At 36.9% G+C, this 27134-nt stretch overlaps 1 protein-coding gene across 9 annotated transcripts in view; it reads left to right on the top strand.

The window, feature by feature from the left end:
• PMS1 (PMS1 homolog 1, mismatch repair system component) overlaps positions 1-20106 on the top strand; it is a 98489-nt gene extending 78383 nt beyond the window's left edge. For 6 of the 9 annotated variants that reach the window (XM_022567240.3, XM_022567244.2, XM_022567242.2 and 3 more), the window contains 4 exons: positions 7270-7752; positions 11292-11422; positions 15239-15399; positions 19733-20106. In XM_022567240.3, the coding sequence (XP_022422948.1) occupies positions 7270-7752; positions 11292-11422; positions 15239-15399; positions 19733-19897 (940 nt within the window). In that variant the 3' untranslated portion in view covers positions 19898-20106. Of the gene's footprint in view, positions 1-7269; positions 7753-11291; positions 11423-15238; positions 15400-19732 lie in introns of those variants that run through there. The other 3 variants (XR_002643698.2, XM_089916567.1, XM_089916568.1) reach the window with 3 other exon arrangements.
• Positions 20107-27134: the final 7028 nt, after the last annotated feature.

Here is a 27134-nt window from a genome sequence, read left to right as displayed (position 1 = left end):
AGATATGGGATATTACAAATAAAGCTGTATTGTTTAGTTTCCAAATATTTGGAGTTTTTCTAAATATCTTATTGCTACTGAATTCTAATTAATTTTGTCATGGACAGGGAAAATACTGTTAGATTTAAATCTTTAGAAATTTATTGAGAATTATGCCCAGCAGCATATCTCGAAGAATGGGCACCTAAAAAGAATCTGAATTCTGTAGCTGTTAGATGTAGTGTTCTAAAATGACAATTAAGTCAAGGTAGTTGATAGTATTGCTAAAATCTTCTTAAGGCTTTACTGATTTTTTTGTTTTGGTCTAATTCTGTCAGTGCCTAAGGGAGGGGCATTAAAGTCCCCAACTGTAATTCTGTATGTATTTCTACTTTTAGATCTGCAATTTTTTGCTTCACATAGTTTGAAGCTTTGTTGTTATTAGATCCATGCACATTTATGATTGGTATACCTTCCTAATGATTCCCTTTGGTCATTATGAAATATTCCTGTTATCTGTGGTATTATTTCTTGTTTTGAAATTTATTTCATCTTATATTACTGTAAGCTGCTGTTATGCTTACGATTTGCATGGTTTATCTTTTCCATTCTTTTACTTTCAAACTATCTGTCTTTTTCCCCCGTGCTGTGTAACTCTTGTAGACACATATAGCTGGAATTTGCTTTTTTATTTAAGTGGACTGCATTTTAATTTTGCTGTATTGGATAGTGCTTTATGTTCCTAGATTTAAAATAAATTTTAATTATTATAAAGGGTTTTTTTAATCCTTCATTGTATTTTAGTACTTTTTCCCCTGAGAGTTAGTGATGTTTTGATAGAAAAAGATTCCGTTGCCCATCTCTTGGTGCTTTTCCCTAAGAAATTAGACCAGAGTATTGCATAGGAAATTGATCAAATACTTGAAAGCAGCTTGGCAAATTGTGCTTAGCATAGATTAGCAGAATAAAGAACATTGTACTTATTTCAGTATGCAAAAGCAAAAGTAAATGTGAAAGTGAAACAAAAATATTCAACTATACTGAAGGTGAAGGTGTTTCTGACAAAGTGCATTTTCTAAATGTTGATAATTATTATAAAATATTATAAAATATATTATATATATAAATTTATATATATTTTATATTATATATATATTTATATATATAAAAGTGACTACTAATATTATAAAATATTAGTAGTCACTTCATTTAAAATATTAATATTTTAAATTTTTAGGCGTCTACTCTTTTTTTCCTTGAGATGTAATTGACATACAGCACTGTATAAGTTTAAGGTGTACAGCACAATGATTTGACTTACATACATCGTAAAATGATTACCACAATAAGTTTAGTGAACAGCCATCATCTCATATATATACAACATTAAGAATTAGAAAAAAATGTTTTTTTCCCTTGGAATGAGAACTCTTAGGATTTACTTTCTTAACGCCTTTAATATACAACATACATCGATGTTAGTTATATTTATCATGTTTTCTTTGGATAAATACCCAGAGGTTGAATTGTTGGATCATATGTTAGGTCTAGTTTTAATTTTTTGAGGAATCTCCAGACTGTTTTCCATAGCGGTTGCACCAGGTTACATTCCCACCAACAGTGCACGAGGGTTCACTTTTTTCCACATCCACACCAAGTTATTTGTTGTGTTTAACATTTCTTACAAAGCTAGTTTTGTGGTACTGAACTCTTTTAGCTTTTGGTTGTCTGTCAAACTTTTTATCACTCCTTCAAATTTGAACAAAAGACTTGCTGGGTAGAGTATTCTTGGTTGTAGGTTTTTGCCTTTCATCACTAAATATATCATGCCATTCCCTCTGGACTTCAGAGATTCTGCTGAAAAGTCAGCTGATAGCCTTATGGAATTCTCTTATGCATAACTTCTTGCTTTTCCCTTGCTGATTTTAATATACTCTCTTTATCTTTAATTTTTGCCAATTTAATAGCAGTGTGTCTTGGTGTGGTCCTCTTTGGGTTGATCCTGTTTTGGACTATCTGTGCATCCTGGACTTCCTGGATGTCTGTTTCCTTTCCCAGGTTTAGAGAAGTTTTAAGCTAGTGTGTCTTCAAATATGTTCTCTGCCCCTTTCTCTCTCTCTTTTCCTTCTGAGACCCCTATAATGAGAACATTAGTACACTTGACATAAGAGACTCCCAGAGGTCTCTTAAACTGTCCTCATTTCTTTTTATTCTTTTTTTCTGTACAGCTTCAGTGATTTCCACTACTCTGCCTTCCAGCTCACTGATCTGTTACTCTGTATCATCTAATTTACTGTTGATTCTTTCTAGTGTATTTTTTATTTCAGTTATTGTATTCTTCATCTTTGTTGGGTTATCTTTGTATTTTCCTACTCTTTGTTAAAAACTTCTAACTTCTCACTGTGTCTGTCCATTCTTCTCCTGAGTTCTTTAAGCATCTTTATGATCATTACCTTGAACTCTATTGGGTAGATTGCTTATCTCCACTTTACTTAGTTCTTATGGGGTTTTATCATGTTCCTTCGTTTGGAACATGTTTCTCTCTTGCCTCATTTTGCCTAATATGCTGTTTTTATTTCTATGTATTTGGTAGGTTCATTCCATTTCCCCCTCTTGGAGAAGTGGCCTTTTGTAGGAGACATCCTATGGGACCCAGTAGCACACTCCTGTCTGGTCACCAGAGCTATATGCTTTAGTGGTGCCCTCTGTGTGGGTTGTGTGGGTCCTTCTGTTGTGGTGGGCTGACTACTGTGGGTGTGCTGGTGGTTGTGGCTGGCCCCCATTCCAGTTGGTCGCCATGCCCTGCCTTATACAAAGGGTGCCAGCTGATGGTAGGCAGGGCCATGTCCTGGTATGGCCAGAGGAGTCCTGGTTACTGGTTTGGGCCGCCCACAGGTAGATGGGGCCAGGTCATGAGTTGACTGGCTGTGGAGTCCTGGGGGGTCCCGAGGCTAGTCCTGGCCCATTGGTGGGTGGAGCGGGGTCTCCAGGTGGCTGGCTGCCAGCTGGGGTTCCTTGATCTAGTGTCTGCCTGCTGGTAGGCAGAGGTGGTTCCTGACACAGCTTTCTGTATAGTTGTGGTGTCCCAAAGCTGCTGTCGGCCTGCTGGTGAGTGGGCCCAGTTCCTGACATGGCTAGCTGTGGAGTCTGGGGTGTCCCAGAGTAGGTATTGGCCCACTGGTGAGTGAGGCTGGGTCCTGGGGCTAGTGCCAGCACACTGGTGGGCAAAGCTGCATCTTGGCATTTCTTGGTACAGGGCTTAGAGTTTCCAGGGCTGGTGTATGGGCCCAGGCCCAAGATGTCCTGGGTCTGTTGTCTAACCCCTGGTGGGCAGAGCTGGGTCCTAGGGTTTCCAGCTACAGGGCCTTGTGGGGTCCTAGAGTTGGTCTCTGCCTGCTGGTGCCAGGACCAGTTCCAATGGCTTGCTGAATGTCCCAGGGCTAGTGCCCATGCACTGGATGGGGAGCCGGATCCTGGGCCCTTTGGTAGATGGGGCCGGGTCCTAAGGGGCTGTTGACTCGGGTCCTGTGGCAGCTGGCCTGCTGGTGTGTGGTGCTGTGTCCCTGCCCAGCTAGCTGCTTGGCCTGAGGTGTCCCAGTACTGATGCTGACAGGCTGGTGGCCTGGGGCAGGACTGCATCCCAAAGCTAATAAGCTAGAGGGAGGATTCCAAAATGGTGCTTACCAGCATTGCACATGGTAGAATGAGCTCCCTAAAATGGCTACTGCCAGTATCTATGTCCCCACGGTGAGTTCCATTTGCCTCCTGCCTCTGGGAGGCTTTCCCAGATCAGCAGGTGGGTCTGACCCAGATCCTTTCAGATTACTGCTTCTGCCCTGGGTCTTGGAGTGTGTGAGATTTTGTGTGTGCCCTTTAAGAGTGGAATCTCTATTTCCTTCAGCCCTCTGACTCTATTGAAAGTAAGCCTCACTAACCTTCAGAGCCAAACGTTCTGGGGTCTTCCTTCCTGGTGCAGGACCCCTGAGCTGGGGATCCTAATGTGGAGCTCAGACCCTATGCTCTTTGGAAAGAAGCTCTGTGATTGATACCATTCTCCTGTTTGTGGGTCTTCTCCCCTGGGGGTATGGTCTTGACTATATACCACGACTCCGTCCCTCCTACCCATCTCATTGTGGTTCCTTCTTTATATCTTTAGTTGTAGAAGATCTCTGCTAGTCTTTAGTTCATTCTAATCGATAGCTGCTCTGTAAATAGTTATAATTTTGTTGTGCCCATGGGAGGAGGTAAGCTCAGGATCTTCCTACTCCACCTTGTTGGTCACATCTTTACATCTCTGGATTTTGCTTTTGAAATTCAGTCTGACGGACTCTGCCTTTCAAATGCAATAGTTAGTCCATGTAGTGTATTAATTGATATGGTTGTGTTTTGGTCTACCATTTTCCTATTCCTTCTCAGTTTTGTTCCTCTGTTCCTCCTTGTTTTGGGAGAGAGGCAGCCTCTTTAGGGTTAAAAGAATATAATTTCATATTTAATTTTAATTCCTCTATTGGCTTTGCCTCATTTTTTGCTCTGGGGAATACATTATACATCCTTAATTTATCATAATCTACTTAGAGTTAATAGGGTACCATTTTAGGGACTTCCGTGGCACAGCAGTTAATAATCCACCTGCCAATGCAGCAGACACAGGTTCGAGCTCTGGTCTGGGAAGATCCCATATGCCACGGAGCAACTAAGCCCGTGCGCCACAAGTACTGAGCCTGTGCTCTAGAGGCCACGAGCCACAGCTGCTGAGCCCACATGCCACAACTACTGAAGCCTGTGTGCCTAGAGCCCGTGCTCCACAAAAAGAGAAGCCACCGCAATGAAAAGCACGTGCACTACAATGAAGAGTAGTCCCAACTCGCCACAACTAGAGAAAGCTTGCATGCAGCAACGAAGACCCAACGTGGCCAAAAATAAATAAATAAAATCAATTAATTAATTATTTAAAAAATAGGATACCATTTCACATAAACTATAAAAATGTTCCAAGTATAATTCTACTTACCACCCCTGTCCTTTACATAGTTGGTGTCATATATTTTACATCTACGTAAAAATAAACCGCATCTTTAAATATTACTTTTAAAATTTAAACAGTTATCTTTCAAAGACATAAGAGAATTTTTCAAAAGATCTTTTTTTTTTTTTCCTGTTTACCTACATAGTTACCATTTTTGGTGCTCATCATTTTTTCCTATACATCTGAGTTTCCATGTGTTGACATTTCTTAATAATGTAATTATGTTGGCAACAGATCTCAGCTTTCTTTTTGAAAATGTCTGTTTCATCTTCAAGTTTGAAGTAAATTTTTATGGATATAATTGAATCCTGGATTCTTATAGCACTTAAAAGATGTTATTCACTGTTATCTGGCTCTACATTGCTTATGATGAGAACTTATATCCATCATTTGTTGTGGTGCTCCTTTTTTGTAACATCTTTTTTTTTTCCTCCTATGTACTTCTAAGATTATCTTTATCTTTGGTTTTCAGCAGTTTGATTCTAATGTACTTAAGCTGTGGATTTCTTTGCATTTTTCCTGCTTGGGGTTCACTGACCTTCTTGAATCTGTAAAATGTTGCATTTATCCAAATTGGGTAACTTTCAGCCATAAGTTCTTTGAATATTTTTACCCCATTACTTTTTTTTTTTTTTGGCTGCATTGGGTCTTGTTGCTGTGCACAGGCTTTTTCTAGTTGCGGCAAGCGGGGGCTACTCTTCATTGCGGTGCAAGGGCTTCTCATTGCAGTGGCTTCTCTTGTTGTGGAGCACAGGCTCTAGGCACACGGGCTCAGTAGTTGTGGCTCGCAGGCTCTAGAGCGTAAGCTCAGTAGTTGTGGCTCATGGGCTTAGTTGCTCCGCAGCACAGGGGATCTTCCCGGACAAGGGCTCGAACCCATGTCCCCTGCATTGGCAGGCGGATTCTTAGCCACTGTGCCACCAGGGAAGTCCCTACCCCATTACTTTTATATTTTTTATCTGGGACTCGAATTACATATATGTTAGGTTGCTTGTTTTGCCAAAGTCACTGAAGTGTTTTTTCAGTCTTCTTTCAATCATTTTTCTCTCTGTTGTTCAGATTGGATAATTTCCTTTGATCTGTCTTCAAATTTCCTGATCCTTTCTTTTGCCATCTCTTATCTGCTGTTAAGTGTACCCAGTGAATTTTTCATTTCAGATATTCTATTTTTTAGTTTTAGAATTTCCATTTCCATTTGGTTCATTTTATAATTTCCCTTCTCTGTTGAGATTACCCCTTCTAGTCTCTCATTGTGATCATCTTTTTCTTAAGTCCTTAAATATATGTAAAGACCAATTAAAAAAAATTTTTTTTGCAGTTCCGACATCTACATCATCATCTTGAGGTTGGTTCTTACTGTCCACTGTTTTCCTTTACCATAACTCACGTTTTCCTTTTTTATTGCTTGAGTGGTAACTTTTGCTTGTATAATGGACATTGTGGTTGATACGTTGTAGAAACTCTGGATTCTGTTATCTTCCGAAAAGTGTTGGGTTTTGTTCTACCATGCATTTAAATTGCTGACAGATCACCTGGAGCTTAAGGAGAGTTTGTTTTACACTTCCTTAGGCAAAGACTGTTTAAATTTTGCTGTTAGTCCTAGGGCAGCTTCCTTAGTTCTAGAACATAGTTTTTTGTTTTGTTTGTTTGTTTTTGTTTTGTTTCCTTACCCCTAAGATGTAAGATGTAGCCCTCCTCCAGTTTTAATTGAAAGCCCAAAGTGTTTTCCAAGTCATCTAATTATGTGGGATTTAAACTCCAAACTCTGTTTCTCCTGCAGCAGGCAACCACTGAAATCTCTGTTTAGCTTATTTAGCCTTCTAGTGGTTATTTTCTTCTAGATTCTCACACGGGATTTTCTCCCTCAATTTCCAGCTGTTTTGGAAGCAGGGAGTTCTGTGTTCTGATGACTCAGTCTAATAAGAGTGCAGCTTTCTGACTGAGTTCTTGCTACTCTTCCTTAATGCTCTGGGGACTGCCCTCTGGGTAAAAGTGGTATAAATGTGGATCTCTTTTTTTTCAAGGGTTGAATCCATTACAAATTCTGCATGCTTTTCATTGCTCTTCAGTGCCTATTTTAAATGGTTGATTTCTGTATTTTGTTCAGAGCTTATGGTTATATTAAGGTGGGTTAATCCAATACGAACTCCTTTGTCGTTACTGAACCTGGAATGCCAGCTCTTTATTTTTTATAAAATTTGCTTTGGATGGTTAATGTATTTCTCATTATGACTTCATTAGTTCTTTTTTATCTCTATTCATAGATATGAAGAGAAGGCTACTAAAGACTTGGAAAGATACAATAGGCAAATCAAGAGAGCCATTGAACAGGAGTCGCAAGTATCATTAAAAGATGGAAAAAAAAGGATAAAACCCACCAGCGCATGGAATTTGGCACAGAAGAACAAGTTGAAAACTTCATTATCTAATCAGCCAAAACTTGATGAGCTCTTTCAGTCCCAAATTGAAAAAAAAACCCAAAACATTAAAAAAGTTCAGATCCCGTTTTCTATGGAAAACTTAAAAAAGAATTCTGATAAACATAGGAAATTTGACTTAGAAGAAACGGACGAATCTTACTTGATCCACAATCTCAAGTTTCCTGATGCATGGCTAATTACATCCAAAACAGAGATAATGTTATTAAATCCATACAGAGTGGAAGAAGCTCTCCTATTTAAAAGACTTCTTGAGAATCACAAACTTCCTGCAGAGCCACTCGAAAAGCCAATTATATTAACAGAGAGGTATGGTGAAGTAATATAATTTTTTTTACTCTAAGAACATTTATTGAAATTGAAGGTAAAAAGTTGAAAGTGTTTCCTAGCAGGGAAAAGTGGTATTTATTTAAAGAAATTTTTGTAATTTGATTTCAAATATTTAATAGCTTTTAATAGCTTTTAAATAAATAATTTTAAAATATTCTAGGTAGTTTACTTCTGCAGTTAATAAATATCAAGCTCAGTTCCCCCCTGTACATTAGTGATTTCCCCAGGGTAGTCCTGACATTGGATCGCCATGACTCTTCTTCATTGTGCACTCTTTGTTTTAACATTTCAAACATATACCAAAACAGAATTATTCAATGAATGTCTTTATCAACAATTATCAAGATTTTGCCACATTTACTGTCTATCCTTGGTGTATATATATATATATATATATATATATATATATATACACACATACATACATACATACACACATGTATGTTTTTCCTTTTGCTAAAGGATTTAGAATGATTCCCATCCTTAGAATTTTCAGTATGTTTCTCTCTAAAATGGCCATTTTCTTAGCCACAATGTCTTTTTTCATGCATTACACAATACTAACTCCTTGGAATTGTTCCTCATTGTCTCAGAATGTCTTTTTACAGTTTTTAAATTAAGTTTAATTTATATCTAAACAAGGTTCAACCATTACATTTTGCTTTGTATTTTAAATCTCTTCTAATATCACACCATTAATGTAGATTCTTAGTTGCTTGTTCATTGGAATATCCCATTGTCTCTATTTGTCTCTCTTGCTTTCTTGTGATGCTGTTTAACTTGTTTTCCCCTCTCCCATTTTTTTTTCTTTTTAAACATCTTTATTGGGGTATAATTGCTTTACAATGGTGTGTTAGTTTCTGCTTTATAACAAAGTGAATCAGTTATACATATGTTCCCATATGTCTTCCCTCTTGCGTCTCCCTCCCTCCCACTCTCCCTATCCCACCCCTCCAGGCTGTCACAAAGCACCGAGTTAATATCCCTGTGCCTTGCGGCTGCTTCCCCCTAGCTATCTACCTTACTACGTTTGTTAGTGTGTATATGTCCATGACTCTCTCTCGCCCTGTCAAAGCTCACCCTTCCCCCTCCCCATATCCTCAAGTCCGTTCTCCAGTAGGTCTGCGTCTTTATTCCTGTCTTTCCCTCTCCCATTTTTAAATGGAAGTTAGCTCAGGAGGATTGAATAGATTTAGATTCTACTTTCTGGTAAGACTGCTTAATAGGTGGTGCTATGTACTTCATATTTCATCACATCAAAAGGCACTTATCACTGGGTTCAGCTGCTGACAACCTGATGTTCCATCTTAAAGTTCCCCGATAACCTTTCCATCTAATGGTTTTATCCATTGATGACTGTTGCCTGAACTAACTTTATGATAGATTGTAAAATGGGGGTATTTCCTTTTCATATCCTATGTGAGCAAATTGTTTTCTGTAAAAACAAATAACTGTTAAATAATCTACTAACATTTTACTTTTTTGTACTTAATATTTCTTTTTTAGTCTGACATAGGTAGAAGAAATTATATTTATGACAAAGGAGATAAAAACCTGAAATTAAAAAGATGACAATTTGTTTTGGAGGCCAACATTCTGTTTCAGACTTCCAAGAATAAATCAGAAATCATTTTAAAAATGTATTTAAACCCTTGTGTTAAAGACCCTGCCTCCAGAAAGAAAAACAGGCCAGAACCAAAAAAAATTTGATAAAGCTATCTTTTTAATTAAGGCAATAGTAATCACAGTAATTAAAACCCAGTGTCTTTTACAGTATTCTTTTAAGACCGGCTAGGAAACTGTCAAAGAAAGAATTAAAAAGAATTAATACAGCCTTAGGCTTAATTAAAACAGTTCAAAAATCTGATAGTACTTTTCTTTTTCTTCACTTAAAAAGAGCTAGGGTGTATTTGTATACTCCACTGCTTTTCTAAATGGTATTCGTAAATTTTCATTTAGATCTCAAAAATATTTTTGTGCTTTATGAATTATGGGTTTTTAAAAATATTCTTCTTTGTGGCATTCTGTTATCTAAAAACAAATAAAAGTTATTATTTGGGGTCCATACTGGCCTTAGAATAAATCTTTCTTACTTGAACATGGACAGCAACAAAGCTTAATTCAAAATTGTTTTCACCTTTCTTCTGAAATATGACATCCCCATCACAGTTAATAATATAAGTTTTTAAAAACTGAGTCATAAAGAAGGTAATTATGGGTTGGGCTCAATTTTCGTGTCAGAGTTCTAATGCAGGTTGTGTAGTTTATCTCTCAACGGAGTATATAATTTAGAGATTATAAAATACAAAGAGCTCAATAATAATAACAATAATGGCTCATATTTATTGAGCTCTTACTATATGATAGGAACTTTACTAAGCCCCTTGCTTTCATGATCTTATCTTCACAATAACCGTATGAGAGGTATCCACATTTTAACGAGGAAACTGAAACACAGAATGTTAAGTAACTTACCAAGGTTCATACAGTCAGTATATAAGCAGTGGATCCAGCATTCCAATCTTGACAGTAACTGTAGACCCTGCACCACTAATTTCTATACTATATCATTATCACCACCACTACCACCACCCCCGGCTCTCAGATTGACCTTCTCAATGTTGGGTTAGACCAGACAGCGCACATCTGCTATATAGCCAAAGTTCTCCTCTCCATGATATCTGCTCTTATAGCCAGTGGGGTCCTCAGCCTTTCAGAGGTGATAAGCAAAGACATCATCTATTCATTTAATTTTCAAGGGGGACAAGATTTTAATGAAGTAGCAGCTCATCATCCTGCACTGGATAGAATATAGAACAGTGCCTTATTTACATAGGTGTCAACTGTAACTGACACATTACTGTAAATAACATGTTACGAAGCACCTGACCAAGCCTAAAACCAGCATGAAACATTAATTTGTGCCCTAGATAATCTTTGGCCACCTCAAAATTTTGTTTAGGGCTAGTACCACTCAGTGTATGCCACCTTTGGCAAACATACCATGCCTATAGTATACTGGAGGTATCTCTCCCAAGCCCTGAATTACTTTTATAAGTTCTTGGGAGAAAAAGATACATGCTTATCTTCTTATTGAAGAAACCTTGACTAGCAATAGACTATTACACAGGATGGGCTACATCAATAACTTGACAATGTGTCTTTGTAAATAAAGGTATAAAATGGCGTTATTTATAAATAAAGTTTTCATTTGTATTATAGAGAGAGTACTTTTTAAATTTCACATTTAGTTTGTGAAACTAACTAACATTCTAGAAGATAGAAACTGTCTTTTGTGTCTATTCTTCCTCCTTTCTGTACACTGTATATATGGTAGGTCTACGAAGTATTAACAGAAATGTAAAAAGGTAAAGTTTCTCACAGGGCTCTTATACCTTTGTATTTTGGTTAGTGATAATAACACTTTTTAAAGGGCCGTCGGATTAACTTTTCTCCGTAAATTCTCTTATTTCACTTTACGTATTTAATAAGTTAAAGGGCCATAATTTCTTTTTCAGTCTTTTTAATGGATCTCATTATTTAGAGATTTTACATAAAATGACAGCAGATGACCAAAGATACAGTGGATCAACTTACCTGTCCGATCCTCGTCTCACAGCAAATGGTTTCAAGATAAAATTGATACCAGGTATGATAATGCAGTTTAATACTTCCTGACTTGGAAAAATAAGTCTTGTTCCAAAAGTTACTTTTGAGTTTCGTAATTTACAGATATCACGGTATATTTTTGTCTCACCAAAAGTACAGTGTCAGCTTTGTAAAAACAGTCATATTTCAGAAAGGTCACCTCTGCGTGAAACAAGCAAGTTTAGCATCTCTTTCAGTCCATTGCCTTGTATTTTAGCATTTCCATAACTAATCAAGTAATTGTAATTTTTGCCATCCTTTGTCACAATATGCAAACTGCCTGCTGTGTCTAACTAAATTATTAAATACTCCTTAGATGATGAAGCAGAAATAGACATGTAGGGTACTAGAATTGACTAACAAAATGAAACATCTCTTTTCCTTTTTTAAAAGCATTTACTTGTTTTGCCAATTAGATGTGTAGCATCAACAGTCTTACTGTTTGGAGAGTGGATGATTTGATTCCATGGCTTTGCTAAAAAACCTGTCATAATACTGTTTGCTTACTGTGGAAATTCACTAGGTGGGGAGAAAAAAGAAAATTCTTCTGGCTAGGAGACTTCGGTTTTCCTGGCTGGCCCCTTCTCTCTTCTTTCATAGTTTCCATACTTAACTGCCTTCTGCCCTAGCTACCTAGGCCAGTCTTGTCCTATTACTTTGCTTTCATCTGGTATCAAGCAGCACAAAGGTACCAGGAAGAGTGATTCCACTGTCCCTTCCTCCACCCTCCCCTAAACTTGCCATGACCAAAGTGTACAAAAACAAAACAGTGTAGAAAATTTTTAGAGGATTGTTTTACTGAGACCTGAAAAGAAAATAAGTAAAAACAATGTACAAAACCATGAAATGGAATATATACAGAAAATGCTTTGGTGTTCCAAACTTTAACTTTATTGACTAGCAGTTTTAAGAAAACCTACCCAGAACTTCTTTCCTCCTAACCTCAATCCTGGATATTTAGATTTGGAGTGAAGAGTTAGTCCAAATCCCACCTCTGCCATTTAAAAACACGTGTTGTAGGGAAAGTCAGTTGGCCTCAGTGTTACCTCATCAATAGCAACTAATAATTATTATGTGCAGGGCAGTGGTCTAAGTATTTAATGTATTCATTTGATCTTTCTAATAGCCCTGTGGTTCTGTTACTGTGCCCATTTTTTATAAATAGAAAAATTGAGGCATGGAGAAACTAAGTTTGCCTAAGGGTACAGACTAGTGGTAGAACCAGGATATGAACCCAAGCAATCTGCCTTTAAAACCAACTCTTAACTAATTTTTGTTGATTTCCTATTAAAATTGATGTATTTACTTCATGAAGTTATTAGCACTAAACTAGGTACTTAGGTAAATCAGCATAGTACTTGGCAATGGTATGTGTTCAGATATTCTCTTTTCTTCCAGCATCCCCTTTCTGACCTGAACTGACTTGTAGTCATTTTTTTGGTCCTCCTAGAAATCTTTCATCCTCAGGACTTACGTTTTAAAAATTTATTTGAAGTGTGAAGCAAGGAGTTTATGTGTGTGTGTGTGTGTGTGTGTAGCAAGATGTTTTTTTCTTAATCTATTTTCCTAATTAACTATGTGGCATTGGTGGCAGGTACTTTTTTTTTTCATGAAAGATGTTATCACAACAATTTTTTTTAAGTTAGAATAACTACCCTGCCTGTTCCAAGAGCATGCTTGTTTTTGAGTTACCCAGTAAGTTTCTGTGTCACAGATGCTTTCAGCTCTCAGCTTGTAGAGAATGTTTTTAAGTCCTGTAAATTCCAGGTACTTTGCATGGTACCAAAGATATGGAAATGAATAAGCCAGTCATCTGCGAACTGACTTGATTTGATCGGAATTAACTTTACTTCGATTATCATCAGCATTATTTCTCTTCTCAGTAACAGATCAAGTTAAAGGCATTCGTTTTTTTTCTTCATTTTTTTAAAACCATCTTTTCATTCATTAATTTTTATGTCATGTTTTCTTAAAGACCATTTCTCCGTCTTTTAGTGAGAGTTTTGTTGTATTGGACTAACTTTTGATCAGCAGTTTGCCAGTTGTCATAAAACATCTTTAGATAAAAGCACTTGAAAGAGGAAGAATACATGTGGCTTTATGGAAAAAGATTCTGAATGTGACCCTAAGAACTTTGCTTGTTAATGAGAATAGCTTTTGTTCTGTATCAATAAGAATTACACATTTTAGGAACTGAAAACTTGTCAAACCACTTATTGAAGTATTTTCGGGAAATTGGGAAGCATTTCACAGAATTTTATGGAAACTTCTTGAACGTGATTCCAAATGTCTCTAAGTTTTCCATATCTAAATTTTGCAAGCACAGATATTAAAATATTGCTCCGTTTCCTTGTTTTTTGCCATATATTTTTTACCCATATCCACAAATAATTCTGTGAAATGTGTATAATTTTCCAGCATTCATGTAGACAGTATTAGACTTTTCAGTCAAATCATACTGTAAATGGTATAGAAGCAGCAATAGTGAAAAGTCTCTTGACTGATAAATTTTACTATCTGTATAAAAAGATGTGAACTGGAATATTCTGCTACTTCCTCTTTGCCTATCTAAACCCTGTTTCAAGTCCCATTTAAGTTCCCCTGGTTGCTCAAACTCTCATTTTGTCTTCCTTCACTGAGCTCTGTATTTTACCCCTTAACACTTGATTATGTATTTCTTATATTATTCTCCAGTTGTTTCCAGGGAATAACATTAGGATGCCTTCTCTGTTTAGTATACCACCAGTTCATCTGCCATTCAGGTCAAGGAACTAGTCTGTAACTGGGAACAGGTTAGAAATAGGGTCGTTGACATCTCAGGACCTGAAACTCTTCAAGCTACATCACTCCTCTTTTAAAATTTTTCCATTGATAGCTACCACTTACCAACATGGGACTGTCTCTTTTTTTTGTTTGTTTTTTTACTTATAGGTACTTATAGGTAACATTTTGTGGTCTCCAATATTAAGAACACTGTTACACAGATATAACCAAAGAAAACAAATTTCTGCTATTTTCTGAAATCATAAAATGCATTCTAAAGCCAAATTTGATGCTTGGGAATATATGCTGTTATGGATATTTTACCCCATTATATATCCACTCATGTTGCTACTTTTTAGTTTTATTTTAATCACTAAATTATTTAGTTTAAATAATAGATAATATGTCAGATTTAAACACTATTCTAGTAAAATAAACATTAGTATTTCATTTCCTCAAATTGCTAATATATTAATAAGTTACTATAGTGGTAATCATTTTGTAGTTTATATGTGTGTTTATCAACACTTTGTACACCGTAAACTTACACAGTGTTATATGTCAAATATATCTCAATAAAGCTGGAAGAAAATAAGTTACTATGTGAGTATTTTTATAATAACCTGTTAAGTTAAACTAATCATAGAAATAATTCAGGTTTTTAGATATTAAACCAGTAGGCTAGAATTTGAACAGCAGCAGTTGTTAAAACATTTAAACCAGTTTTATTTTAATAAATAATAATGGGGCTCCATTTTCTCTCCAAAGTAAGAAATGTTCTAAATAAATGGAGGGAACAGAACAACAGTAACTGAGATTAAATTAAATGATGTAAAGCACTTGAGCACTTACGACTTAATGTGAATGTGAAATCCTATGCGAAATTATTATTTGTTCTTCAACTAAGGAACAAAACTTTTTCCTGACTCTATTAAATTCTAATGAAGGTTAACTAAATATTTTAACAGTGATTTTGTCTTTAATAGACATTTTCTGGAATATAGTTTAAACAAAACTAACTATATATGTGGTTTTATTTATTTTTTTCCTTTAGGAGTTTCCATTGCTGAAAACTACTTGGAAATAGAAGGAATGGCTAATTGTCTTCCATTCTATGGAGTGATGGATTTAAAAGAAATTCTTAACGCTATATTAAACAAAAATGCAAAGGAAGTTTATGAATGTAGACCTCGCAAAGTGATAAGTTATTTAGAGGTATGCATTATTAGCTTATGTAGATTGTCTAGGTTTTAAGATACTTAACTTTTCCTTAATAAAATAGTAAATGGTTTCAAAATAGTAAAGTTTCTATAAGGCTTATTATCTGTTTGCAAGAGGAAATACTATTTAAAAAAAAAAACTCCATTAAAAGTTTCACATCATGGACTGGTTGTGGTAAACTCTATCATGGATCCTTACTATAACATTATTTCTTGAATACATATTGAGTAAGAGCCTTATGCATGAGACACTTTGTGAAGTTTTTTGTTTTGTTTTGTTTTGTTTAGAAGGGATTCAAAATTGCTCCACCTTGATACCAAACACTTGTCTAAAAAGAACTGTAATGTGATTTTAAGCCGTGATCTCTTCAAGAGCAAAAGAGGGGAGGGGGAATGAAAAATGTAGATTATTGAATAAATGGAAATTTTCATTTTCTAGCAGTATCTACCACAAATGAGAAGTAAAAGTGGATTAAGAAATAAATTCAAAAGTAATAGAGGATGGAGGCAGGTTATAAAGTTTTAAATGTCCAAGTGTTGGGCATTTGGTGGTAAAACAATAGTGATTGTCTCTGTATTGAGGTTCTGTACCTCAAGGTTGACTCGTGTTATTTTGAACTTTATAATAAAGTTTATTTTCTTCCTTTTAAAAAATGAGTCATTTTTGTTTAGACTGTGATCATGGTGGGCCGTGAATTCTGAGGGTCAGATTTCCTCAACAGGAAAGTCCATTCTTTACCCTTCCTGAAGATTATAGTCAGTAGCATTCTGTGAATACTTCAAGAGGTTTGTCCTATGGAACTTGCCAACCTATTGTGGAGGCAATTCAACACTGATAGTTTCTAGGGACCTGAAACTTTTCTTGTGAAGGAGTTGGTATAAACTAAATAAAGGTTGAGGGAGTTGTGGGTAGTGTTTTGTGTATCGAAGAACAACATGGGAAGAAGTAAGATTTCAGAAATAAGAGGAAAAAATGGTTGGGATTAGTTACAAATACTTTTACTAATACTGTACCTCTCATATGTTAAGGCAATAGTGGATGTGATTCTTAGGGAAGATAGTCTAAGGAAAAAAGAGAACTTCTGTCAGAACCATAGTTATGCTTCCATTGACGGTCAAGCTGAATAAGATGAATCGAAGATAACGATAGAAGAGTAAAAAAAAGAATCAAGGGAGGAGTGGATATACAAGTCAAGGGAGGAAAGAAACTTAAAAATAAATAAGTAGTATCACATTCTCTATAGGGTATAGTTGCTAGAAGACCAGCAGGTGTGGCTGCTAGATGGCAGTTACATCCTACAAGAGAGCCATAACGGAAAAGTAGTAGTGATAGTGAAAGAGTGGGAGCAGTGGTGAAAAGTGTAGGCAGCAAGTTACATGGTGGTGAAGGGACAAAAAGAGAACATGTTTGTATTGAATTCACTGAAAAAGTCTTACAGTAAAAGATTGAAGAGCAGATGTTCCAGAAGAGGCAGGAAGGGAGATGAGTTAACAATATAAGCTTTAGAGAGGTGAAACCATTCTCTGAATCAAGAGCAGACGAGGGGAGAGCTTTAAAGTGAAAGTTAAAATATTTTGAGGTAAACTTGAGAGAAGTCATGTATGATATATGTGGTAATGAAATAGGAGAGGTTATCTGCTGAGAGTGAAGAGGCTGGGGAGGCACTTGAGGATTTGAGTATATTGGAAACGATGTGAAAATAAGATCTGCAGGTACTTCAAGAGAAGGTTGATTAGAGAAGAATAGGATATTCAAATGACATTAAAGGCTCATAAGAGCTAATATTGGTATTGGATCCAGCCAGCGAGTTTTGTGATTCTCCAACAATGCTCGGTAGAATTTATTCAAGTGTAAGGATTAGCAAGAGGAATATGGTGTAAGAAAAAAAGGGTGAGTAACGAAATTTGAACACATATTATACATAAGAAACTGTTTAATCCTAGAGGGATATAAAGATGAATTAGATTCTAGTAAGAACCTGCCCTTAGATTCTAGTTGGAATCTAGAGGGAATGCAGGAAGCGAAGCTAGAGATAGTATCTTTAATGCCTCACTAACTATTCACACCTGAAGTACAGAAAGATGACAGAAGGGTGCTTGTGGGCCAGGAGAATTAGGAAGGATTGAGGAGATTAAAGGTCAAAGTGAAGAAGAAGAATAGATTTAGTTGGAATAAAGGAAGCAGGATGATCTGAAAGATAATGGGAGAGAGTATGTGGTTAGAATGTTAGCATTCAGGATCTTTGAAGTAAAACAATTTTTGAAAAAAATAAATCTTAAAACAAGCCAACTTCACTAATGCTATTTTACCCCCAAACTGTCAGTCTTCCCTATCTCAGAAAACAGCACTACCATACCAAAAATTATCCTTGATTCTGCATCCTTCATAACCAGTCCATCAGCAAGTCTTGACTTTACCTCCAACTCATGTCAGGAGTCTTTTATAATTCCCTCCATCTCCACTACTATCTCCCTAGTCAAAAACTCACCAGAGATTGCATTGAATCCATAGATTGCCTTGAGTAGTATGTTCATTTTAACTATTCTTTCAATCCAAGAACATGGTATATCTTTCTATCTGTTTGTGTCATCTTCAGTTTCTTAGATTAGTGTCATAGTTTTCCAAGTACAGGTAGGTGTACTCCTAGGTATTTTACTCTTTTTGATGCAATGGTAAATGGGGTTATGTCCTTAATTTCTCTTTCTGATAGTGTATAGAAATGCAACAGATTTCTGTATATTAATTTAGTATTCTGCAAATTTGCTGAATTCATGATGAGCTCTAGTAGTTTTCTGGTGGCATCTTTAGAATTTTCTATGTATAGCATCATGTCATCTGCAAACAGTGACAGTTTTACTTCTTCCTTTCCAATTTGGATTCCTTTTATTATTTTTCTTATCTGATTGCTGTGGCTACAACTTTCAATACTGTGTTGAATAAAAATGGTGAGAGTGGGCAACCTTGTCTTGTTCCTGATGGTAGAGGAAATGCTTTCAGCTTTTCACCATTGAGTATGATGTTGGCTGTGGGTTTGTCATAAATGGGCTTTATTATGTTGATATATGTTCCCTCTGTGCCTACTTTCTAGAGAGTTTTTATCATAAATGGATGTTGAATTTTGTCAAGAGTTTTTTCTGCATCTGTTGAGGTTATCATATGGTATATATTCAATGGAATACTACTCAGCTATAAAAAAGAAGGAAAATTTGCAACAACATGGGTGGGCTTGGAGGGTATTATGCTAAGTGAAATAAGTCAGACAGAGAAAGACAAATACTGTATGATATTACCTGTATGTGGAATCTAAAAAATACAACAAACCAGTGAATATAATAAAAAAGAAACAGTCTCACAGATATAAAGAACAATTGAGTGGTTACCAGTGGGGAGAGGTAATATAGAGGCAATATAGGAGTAGGGGATTAATGATTAGCTTATAAAATAAGCTACAAGGATATACTGTACAACACAGGGAATATAGCCAGGTTTTATAGTAACTGTAAATGAAGTGTAACCTTTAAAAATTATGAATACTATATTGTACACCTGTAACTTACATAATATTGTATGTTACACTCAATAAAAAAAAATATATATATATAATTAATTAATTTTTAAAAACAGCTCTCACCAGGACTGCAGTGATTGCCTGCAAGACTCCTGCTTCTCTTCTTGACCTGCCTCAAGCCATACTGCACAAAGTAGCCAGACTGATTGTTTTAAAATGTGAAACAAATGTCAGGCTTTTGCTTAAAAACCCTCTGGTTACTTCCCTGTGCATTCAGATTAATACCCAAATTGCTTACCCTGTCCCAAAGGGTGATGGGGCCCCTGCCTAACTCCTTTTCTTGTTCATCTCTTCACTTTAGTAACTCTGCTGCTCCCACATTGACCATTCAGTTCTTTCTGTTCCCTCTGTCTGAAATGCTTTTCTTTCCCCATCATCTTTGCATCATAGTTCCTTAAATTGAAGCTTAATTGTCACCTGGAGGAAGCTTTTCCTAATCACACAATCACTCTCTATCACGTTGCCCAGTTTAATTTTGTGCACTATTAGTCGCTGAAATTGTCTTTGTATTTTTATCTTTCTGCTTCTCTGCACTAGAATGTCAGTTTTAGAAGAGCAAGGATCTTGTTTGTCTTGTTCTCTGCTGTATTCCTAGAACCTACAGCAGTGACTAGCACATAATTGGTGTTTAATAAATATTTGTTGAGTGAGTAAATAATAAAAGAATATAATCAATTTTCTGTCTTACTCCTTGCCAGTAAAAACCTGTTTTCTGCTTCAGGGTATATCACAGTAAAATGTATGGCTTTCTCTCCACAGGGAGAAGCAGTGCGTCTGTCTAGACAGTTACCCATGTACTTATCAAAAGAGGACATCCAGGATATTATCTACAGAATGAAGCACCAATTTGGAAATGAAATTAAAGGCTGTGTTCATGGTCGCCCATTTTTTCATCATTTAACCCATCTCCCAGAAGCTACATGATTAAATATGTTTAAGAAAATTTGTTACTATTGAAATCGATATGGTCATAAAATAATATGAGTTGGGTTTCAAACTGTCTTTGTACTATCGTGTCAAATGGTTGTTTTATAAGTAAGGATTCACTGGCCTGTTTGTATACTGAAAAAATTTTCCAAAACTGTAAAAATCTTAAATAAACTAATATAGACTATTCATTTTATTCTCAAGAACCAGCCTTCATAATAATTATTGGTTGTAAACTCCAAATTGAAAAATACTTACTATTCTTGGGTGGTTGATTTGCTAGGTTCTATGGATCTAATTGTATCCTCCAGACTTGTACATTGAAGCGCTAGCCCCCAGTGTGATGGTATTTGGAGATGGGCCTTTTGGAGAGGTAATTTGGTTTAGATGAAGTCATGAGGTGGTGCCCTCATGGTGGGATTAGTGCCCTTATAAGAAGAAATAACAGAGAGTTTGCCCATTCTCTCTTCTTCTCCCACCCCCCCATCCCCACCACCACCACCACCACCACTCTGCCCCAGCTGCCATGTGAGGACAGAGAGAAAAAGTGGCACTCTGTAATCCAGGAATAGAGCTCTCACCAGAAACCAACCATGTCAGCCCCTTGACCTTGGACTTCTAGCCTCTGGAACTATGAAAAAATGTCTGTTGTGCTTTTAAGCCACGAGTCTATAGTATTTTGTTATGGCAGCCTGATCTAATACAATGGGTCAGTCCTGTGCAGGGAGAATCACAGACTCAACTGGTATATATGGCAGAAGTTATCAATCTTGTGTAAAGTAGGATTGAGAGGGAGTGGGGAAAAAGTAAGAAAATGAAATTCAGAGAAAGAAGATAAAACATAGCTTCAAAAACCCTGCTATTTACCTCTATTTGGGAGTAACAGTTGAGAAGTTGCTGTCTCTTATATGGAAATTATTGGGCTCTGGGATTAAAATTTGTCAGAACATAGGAAGATCCAGATTTTTAACAAAATTTAGATTGAGTGTTCATTGTGCATGTGTCCTTTCAAAAACCAGATCCCAAGATGTTAAAAGAAAATTATAAAAAAATTAAATAAAAAAACATCCCACAAGTGCACCAAAGTACTTAATTTACAAAAAGTTGAAACATGATTTTTAGTGAATATATTTGTTATATAAAATAATATACAGGATACAGTGTCCCCACATTCACACCACCTGTAGTTTTCAAGGAGAATTTTAAAATTCTTAAGACACTTGTGTTAAGAGGTACAAATAGTGATAATTTATACCTGTAGCCAGGACTTTTTTCCTAACATTGTCCTGTTTCCAACCACCCAAATACTAGAGGTTTTTTCCCCCATTAATCCCTTTAATAACTTGGGGCCCCTCTCTGGAAGACCTTTCTGGGGGTAATCCTTTTTAATTTACTGGGTAAATTGAGGAAAGAGAAGTTCAGAGAGATACTGAGAAAGACAAAATTTACATCATCCTTTGTACCAATCCTAAGCAAAATTTTGGAGTCATTTTCCAGCCGACGTAATCTATTAAGAGGTCCTACAATGGCTTCTTAGATGAATAAACTCATTTTGCGTTTTCTTTCCAGTCCTGGATTCTATCAGGTCAAGGTAGTAATTATGACAGCAGGTATTTATCACTTGTTCACTAGATCCACTGTGCACTTACCTTGTATGATCTCATTAATGTTCACATCAGATTTAGGATTGTAGGTACTATTGAGTCTCCAATCCCAGAGCTCGTGTTCCTTACCACGTTCATTGCTTGCCATGAGAAGCAGGCCCTATTCATTAGAGTCTACGAAGTATTTGGGAAAAGAAGAAAATTATAAAGCGGCCCCTGATGCCACTCTAAGCAATACTAGATCAACTTTGAGCTGCAATTTACTGAGTCTGGTGGGCAGGATCGGGGCCAGCTCTGCTGAGGCCCCGCCTCCTGGCTCCCGAAGAGGGCGCGGAAGTCCCGCCCCCACGCACCACCCTCCCCATCCCCCATAGGCCCTGACGGCAGCGGCGGCGGCGGCAGCCGCAGCAGCAGCATTGGCAGCAGTAGGTGCTGCCGTCGCCAACCACGGGACAAAATGGCTGGAGGAGGCGGAAGCGTCTGCGAAGCTCTGGCTCCTAGGATGGAGGTAACGGCCGCTGCAGATTGGGAAGCTGATGGTGGGGATTAAGGGCGATGCGAGGAGATCTGGAGGGAAAGGAAAGCCTCCCAAATTGCCCGTTTTTCTCGCTAGGTTACGGCTTGGCCGGGAAGAGGGAGGATTCTTAAGGTTTGATCCTCCCAAAGTGCTCTTGAGACCCAAGGGCCTTGCTTAGCATTCCACCCTCGGCCATAGGACAGGGGTGACGTCGAACACATGCGGTGGTGAGGCCTGAAGTCCCCTTTGGATGGACCTTTCACCTTGTGTGGTCCCACCGTGTGTGGTCTCGCAGTGCCTACGAGGTTTCAGATATTTAACGTACTGAAAAGTGTTAGACCTGAATTCAGGTGGATAGATTTTTGTTGTTATTTTCATTGGCTGTTTGATTCTCGATGATGTTATCCACATTTTGTGGCTTCAGACTGCAGGAATTATAGGCCTTTCCACTGCAGCCTATGTTTCTTAACTAAGAATGTAAATATGATCTATTTATTGGAGACCCAAGGTGACTCACTAACTTAAAAACCGACGTTGCCAAGCAAATTAAAAATACCAATAATGATATTAAGGTATTTAAGTGAACTAGACTTGTTCTTGAAATCAATTCTATATTAATTTTGGCAAACCAGTGTTCTTGGATTCATAGTTGCTAAAAAAAAACCGACGTTGCCAAGCAAATTAAAAATACCAATAATGATATTAAGGTATTTAAGTGAACTAGACTTGTTCTTGAAATCAATTCTATATTAATTTTGGCAAACCAGTGTTCTTGGATTCATAGTTGCTAAAAAGAATCTTTGAGGTGATATAATCCAAACAGTTTTACAGATGAGAAAATAGAACCCAGAATACTTAACTGTGAGTTGCCTGAGTACCCACAGCTGATCTAGTACTTTACCAGTTCCACTTCAAATGTTGATATTACCATAAACAAAACAAAGAAGGGTAAGTACTGAAAGAAAAATCATACATTTTATTGCAAAACCAAATAGAAAAAGTGACTCAAGATTGTCAGTTACTTCTCTTCATAAACATGAATAATTAAGTGACCTATTAATTTATTCTAGATTGTTTGGTTGATCTCACCCAAGCTTTAAACATTTTTTTTTTTTTTTTTTTTTGTGGTATGCGGGCCTTTCACCGCTGTGGCCTCTCCCGTTGTGGAGCACAGGCTCCAGACGCGCAGGCTCAGCGGCCATGGCTCACGGGCCCAGCCGCTCCGCAGCATGTGGGATCTTCCTGGACTGGGGCATGAACCTGTGTACCCTGCATCGGCAGGCGGTCTCTCAACCACTGCGCCACCAGGGAAGCCCTAAACATTTTTAATCTTCAAAACCTTCATTGTTTTCAGTAATGCTAACAACACAGTACTGAGCACTCTCCACTTCTGCCTTGAGATTGTTTTCTCTGCTGGCTTTTTTTTTTTTTAATGTCTATTCAGGTATTTTGCTCGTTTTTGTTTTTATTTATTTATATTTTATTTATTTATTTTTGGCTGTGTTGGGTCTTCATTGCTTCACATGGACTTTCTCTAGTTTCAGCGACTCTTTATTGTGGTGTGCAGGCTTCTCATTGTGGTGGCTTCTCTTGTTGTGGAGCACGGGCTGTAGGTGCACAGGCTTCAGCAGTTGTGGCACGTGGGCTCAGTTGTTGTGGCTCACAGGCTCTAGAGCACAGGCTCAGTAGTTGTGGCAGATGGGCTTAGTTGCTCTGCGGCATGTGGGATCTTCCTGGACCAGGGCTCGAACCTGTGTCCCCTAGATTGGCAGGCAGATTCTTAACCACTGCACCACCAGGGAAGCCCTACTTGCTTATTTTTTTAATCACACTTTTTAATTCCTCCTTAAGCGACTGCAAATTAATGTAAAACTTTTTCTAGTTTTTAAAATCCTGTTTCAGTAGTTTTCAACTTTGAGCCATAGTAGAACCACTGCCCTATCCTATATCAGAGTTCCCCTAACAATCTCAAGTCCATTTCATTTAGCCCATATTTTTTCATCTCTGCAATGAAGATGCTGAACCTGACCCTGAAGTGCACAGTTATTTCTAACATTCTGTAATTTTGTTTTTCCCTATTGTGTCATGAATATTCATTAGCAGGACCTGGAATGACCTATTTTCAGTTAATTATCACTGTATTACTATTGACCGTATTTAACTACTTCTGAAGAGGTCCATTTTTCCCCATAAAATCTTTTAAACTAATCAGTGGGGGTTGGGGAGTAGATTTCTTCCACCCTACTCAAATTGGACTCAGAATCACTATAACTCCCTCATCTCTATTTTAGTTGTATATTCATTTCTTTGTTTATTCAGTGACATTTATTGAGTGCCACACTCAGCGCTGAACACAATACAGAGAAAAGACATTCCTTGCCCTCCAGTTGAGAAAAATTATTGCAATGTAATATAAGTGTTATGAGACTATGTATCAATAGTATGTAGTACAGAAGTGTAGAGGGCCACCCACTGCCTTTGAGAAACCTATGGAAGAAGCTAGCAAGTTGAATCTTAAGGTTAAGGATTATCCAGGAGGAGAAAGAAAAGAAAGGTATTTCAGGCAGGAGGAATAGCATGTGCCAGTGCCTTGGTGAGTGCAAGGAATTCTACATTGCTGTATCTTGAGAAGTAAATGGAGATTGGAGTAGAATGATAGGCAGTACCTTGATCATAAAGGGTCTCATAGGCCTCTAAGTATTTTGTAGATTTTATCCCAAGGACTGTGGGAAGCCAATAAAGTTTTTCAGCAGGGAAGTACACATTAAGGTTTAGAGAATACTTTAGCCAAGTTAAAAGCAGATAAAGAAAGCAGGCTACTTGAGAATTCAGACAATGTGAGTGATCCAAACAAAAAGAGATAATTGACTCTGTGGTAACAAATAGAGAAAGTCTATTTGATAGTTATTGAGGCCCTCATAGCCTTGTGGTGGTCTTCAGTTTAGATTCTCTAGGATAATGCCATAATAGAATTAAAGTAGAAAATGAGGTCTCTCTCCATTTGGCTAATTTGTGGTGATAATAGATTACTGGAAGAATGTAGAGTCATTTGCCTTTCTTGTCTATATAAGAAGTCAGTATAATTTCGGCTAATCCTTTTGTGTTCCTTACTCAAATTCAGTATCTTTTAAAAAAATTGTTAAATCCGGTGCTTAAATTTTAATCTAGGCTTGTATAAGTGCCATTTGGAAACCAACCTAAAGTTTCTAGTTATACCTTAAATGAAATAGTTTTATCTATAAATGACTTAAATATTCATATGTAATTTTCTAGATAACATGACAGATGCTTAACAAGATAAAGTAATGGCTGGAAAATTTTAAATTATCTTTAATGTTGAACTTATTTGATTTTTAAGAACTTTCTCATAGGCATTTTAATTATGTTTTGTAATTTAGATCATAGGAATGAATGATGAATTAAGAAGAACAGGCAAGAAACTGTGAATGGATTGAACGTATTTTTGGAAGAAAATGGTATGTTTTCAAAAGTTAACTTTATTTCTTTAAAAACAACTTTTTTGTTTCTAAATTTGCTTTCGTTTTATCTATGACAAAACTATGATGCTATCCTGCCTAAAAAAATATTTTAAGTATTTCGCTAATAATAATAGTGAAAATTTTTTCCATGTGTCTTTACGTGTAAATAACTACATGTGTATAATGTACTTATTATCTATTTCAAAGTCCTTTGCACTTTTTTTGGTCTTTTCTTCTTAGCTTCCCTAGTCATATAAAAAACTCATAAATCAAAAAATTTCCCCCATACATAGTGAGATCCTTGATGTCCCAGATAAAAGCAAGGTTAAAACACAAACCTTCACACATGCGGTTTCTAACTTGTCAAAGATTTTATAGGAGCAATCAAGTTTTAGCTATTTTTTCCATTTAAAACCCAAATGAAATATACAATCCTTCTCTGTCCGCAAAGGTGAAGAAGAGTACCCCATGTTTCCTAGGTTTCTTCAGATGACAAGTTTGAGGCTACTCTGTGTATACTAGTACAGTCAACCCTCAGTATCCACAGGTTCCACATCTGCAGACTCAATCAAGCATGGATCAAAAATATTCGGGAAAAAAAATTCCAGAAAGTTCCAAAAAGCAAAACTTGAATTTGCCATACACCAGCAACGATTTACATCTCATTTACATTGTACTTCCAACTATTACAAAGTATTTACATGGTATTAGATATTATAAGTAATCTAGAGTTGATCTAAAATATACAGGAAGATCTGTATAGTTTATATGCAAATACTATGCCATTTTTTGTAAGGGACTTGAGCATCTTCTTGGATTTTGGGATCTGTGGGGAGTCCTGGAAATAATCCCCCACGGATACCGAGGGACGACTATATATGAGTATGGCCTAAGTCAGCACTTCTCAAATTTTAATGTGCATATGAATCTCCTAGGCATCTTATTAAAATACATGTCTGATTGAGTAGGTCTGAGGTAGGGTCTAATAGTCTGCATTTCTGACAAGTTCCCAGGTGCTGCTGGTTCAGGAACCATACTTGGGTTAAGAAGAGTGCACATAATTTTTGGCCAAATGCTAGATTCTTGCAATAGAATACAGGTATGTTTTTAATCCAAACGTGCTGCAAGTCAAATAATCAGAATTGAGTGTGTTAATGGCTCTCCATTCTTGTTGGGAAGACAGACTGAGGATGTCTTTTGGAACATCATTCTTTATAAAGTTGTCCCATTCTATATACAGTTGTCCCTTGGTATCCATGGGGCAGGGGGTGGTGCAGGGGGGATGCACCACCATGGAGCATCCATGGATGCTCAAGTCCCATAGTGGGCCCTCTGTTTCCATACATGTGGAACCTGCTAATACTAAGGTATGTTTATTGAAAAAAAGTCCCAAAAAAGTGGGCCTGCACAATTCAAACCTATGTTGTTCAAGGGTCAACTATATTCTCCAAATATTGGTTTCAAAGTGACCACCATCAACTGTTCCCTTCTTATACACACAAGACATCCCCTCATTAAGAGGTGGAGTCCACTCCTCCATTCCCTTGAATCTGGGCTAGTTTTTGATTACTTTGATCATTAATTAGATTATAACAGAAGTGAGGCTATATGCCTTCCAAGGCGAAGTCATAGAC

Source organism: Delphinapterus leucas, chromosome 8 (genome assembly GCF_059928025.1).
Source record: "Delphinapterus leucas isolate spDelLeu-1000000601 "Yukka" chromosome 8, BTC_Dleu_Yukka2, whole genome shotgun sequence".
In the NCBI taxonomy this organism is placed as follows: domain Eukaryota; kingdom Metazoa; phylum Chordata; class Mammalia; order Artiodactyla; family Monodontidae; genus Delphinapterus; species Delphinapterus leucas.
Note: the sequence above shows the minus strand (reverse complement) of the source record. Positions and strands in the feature narration are given on the sequence as shown.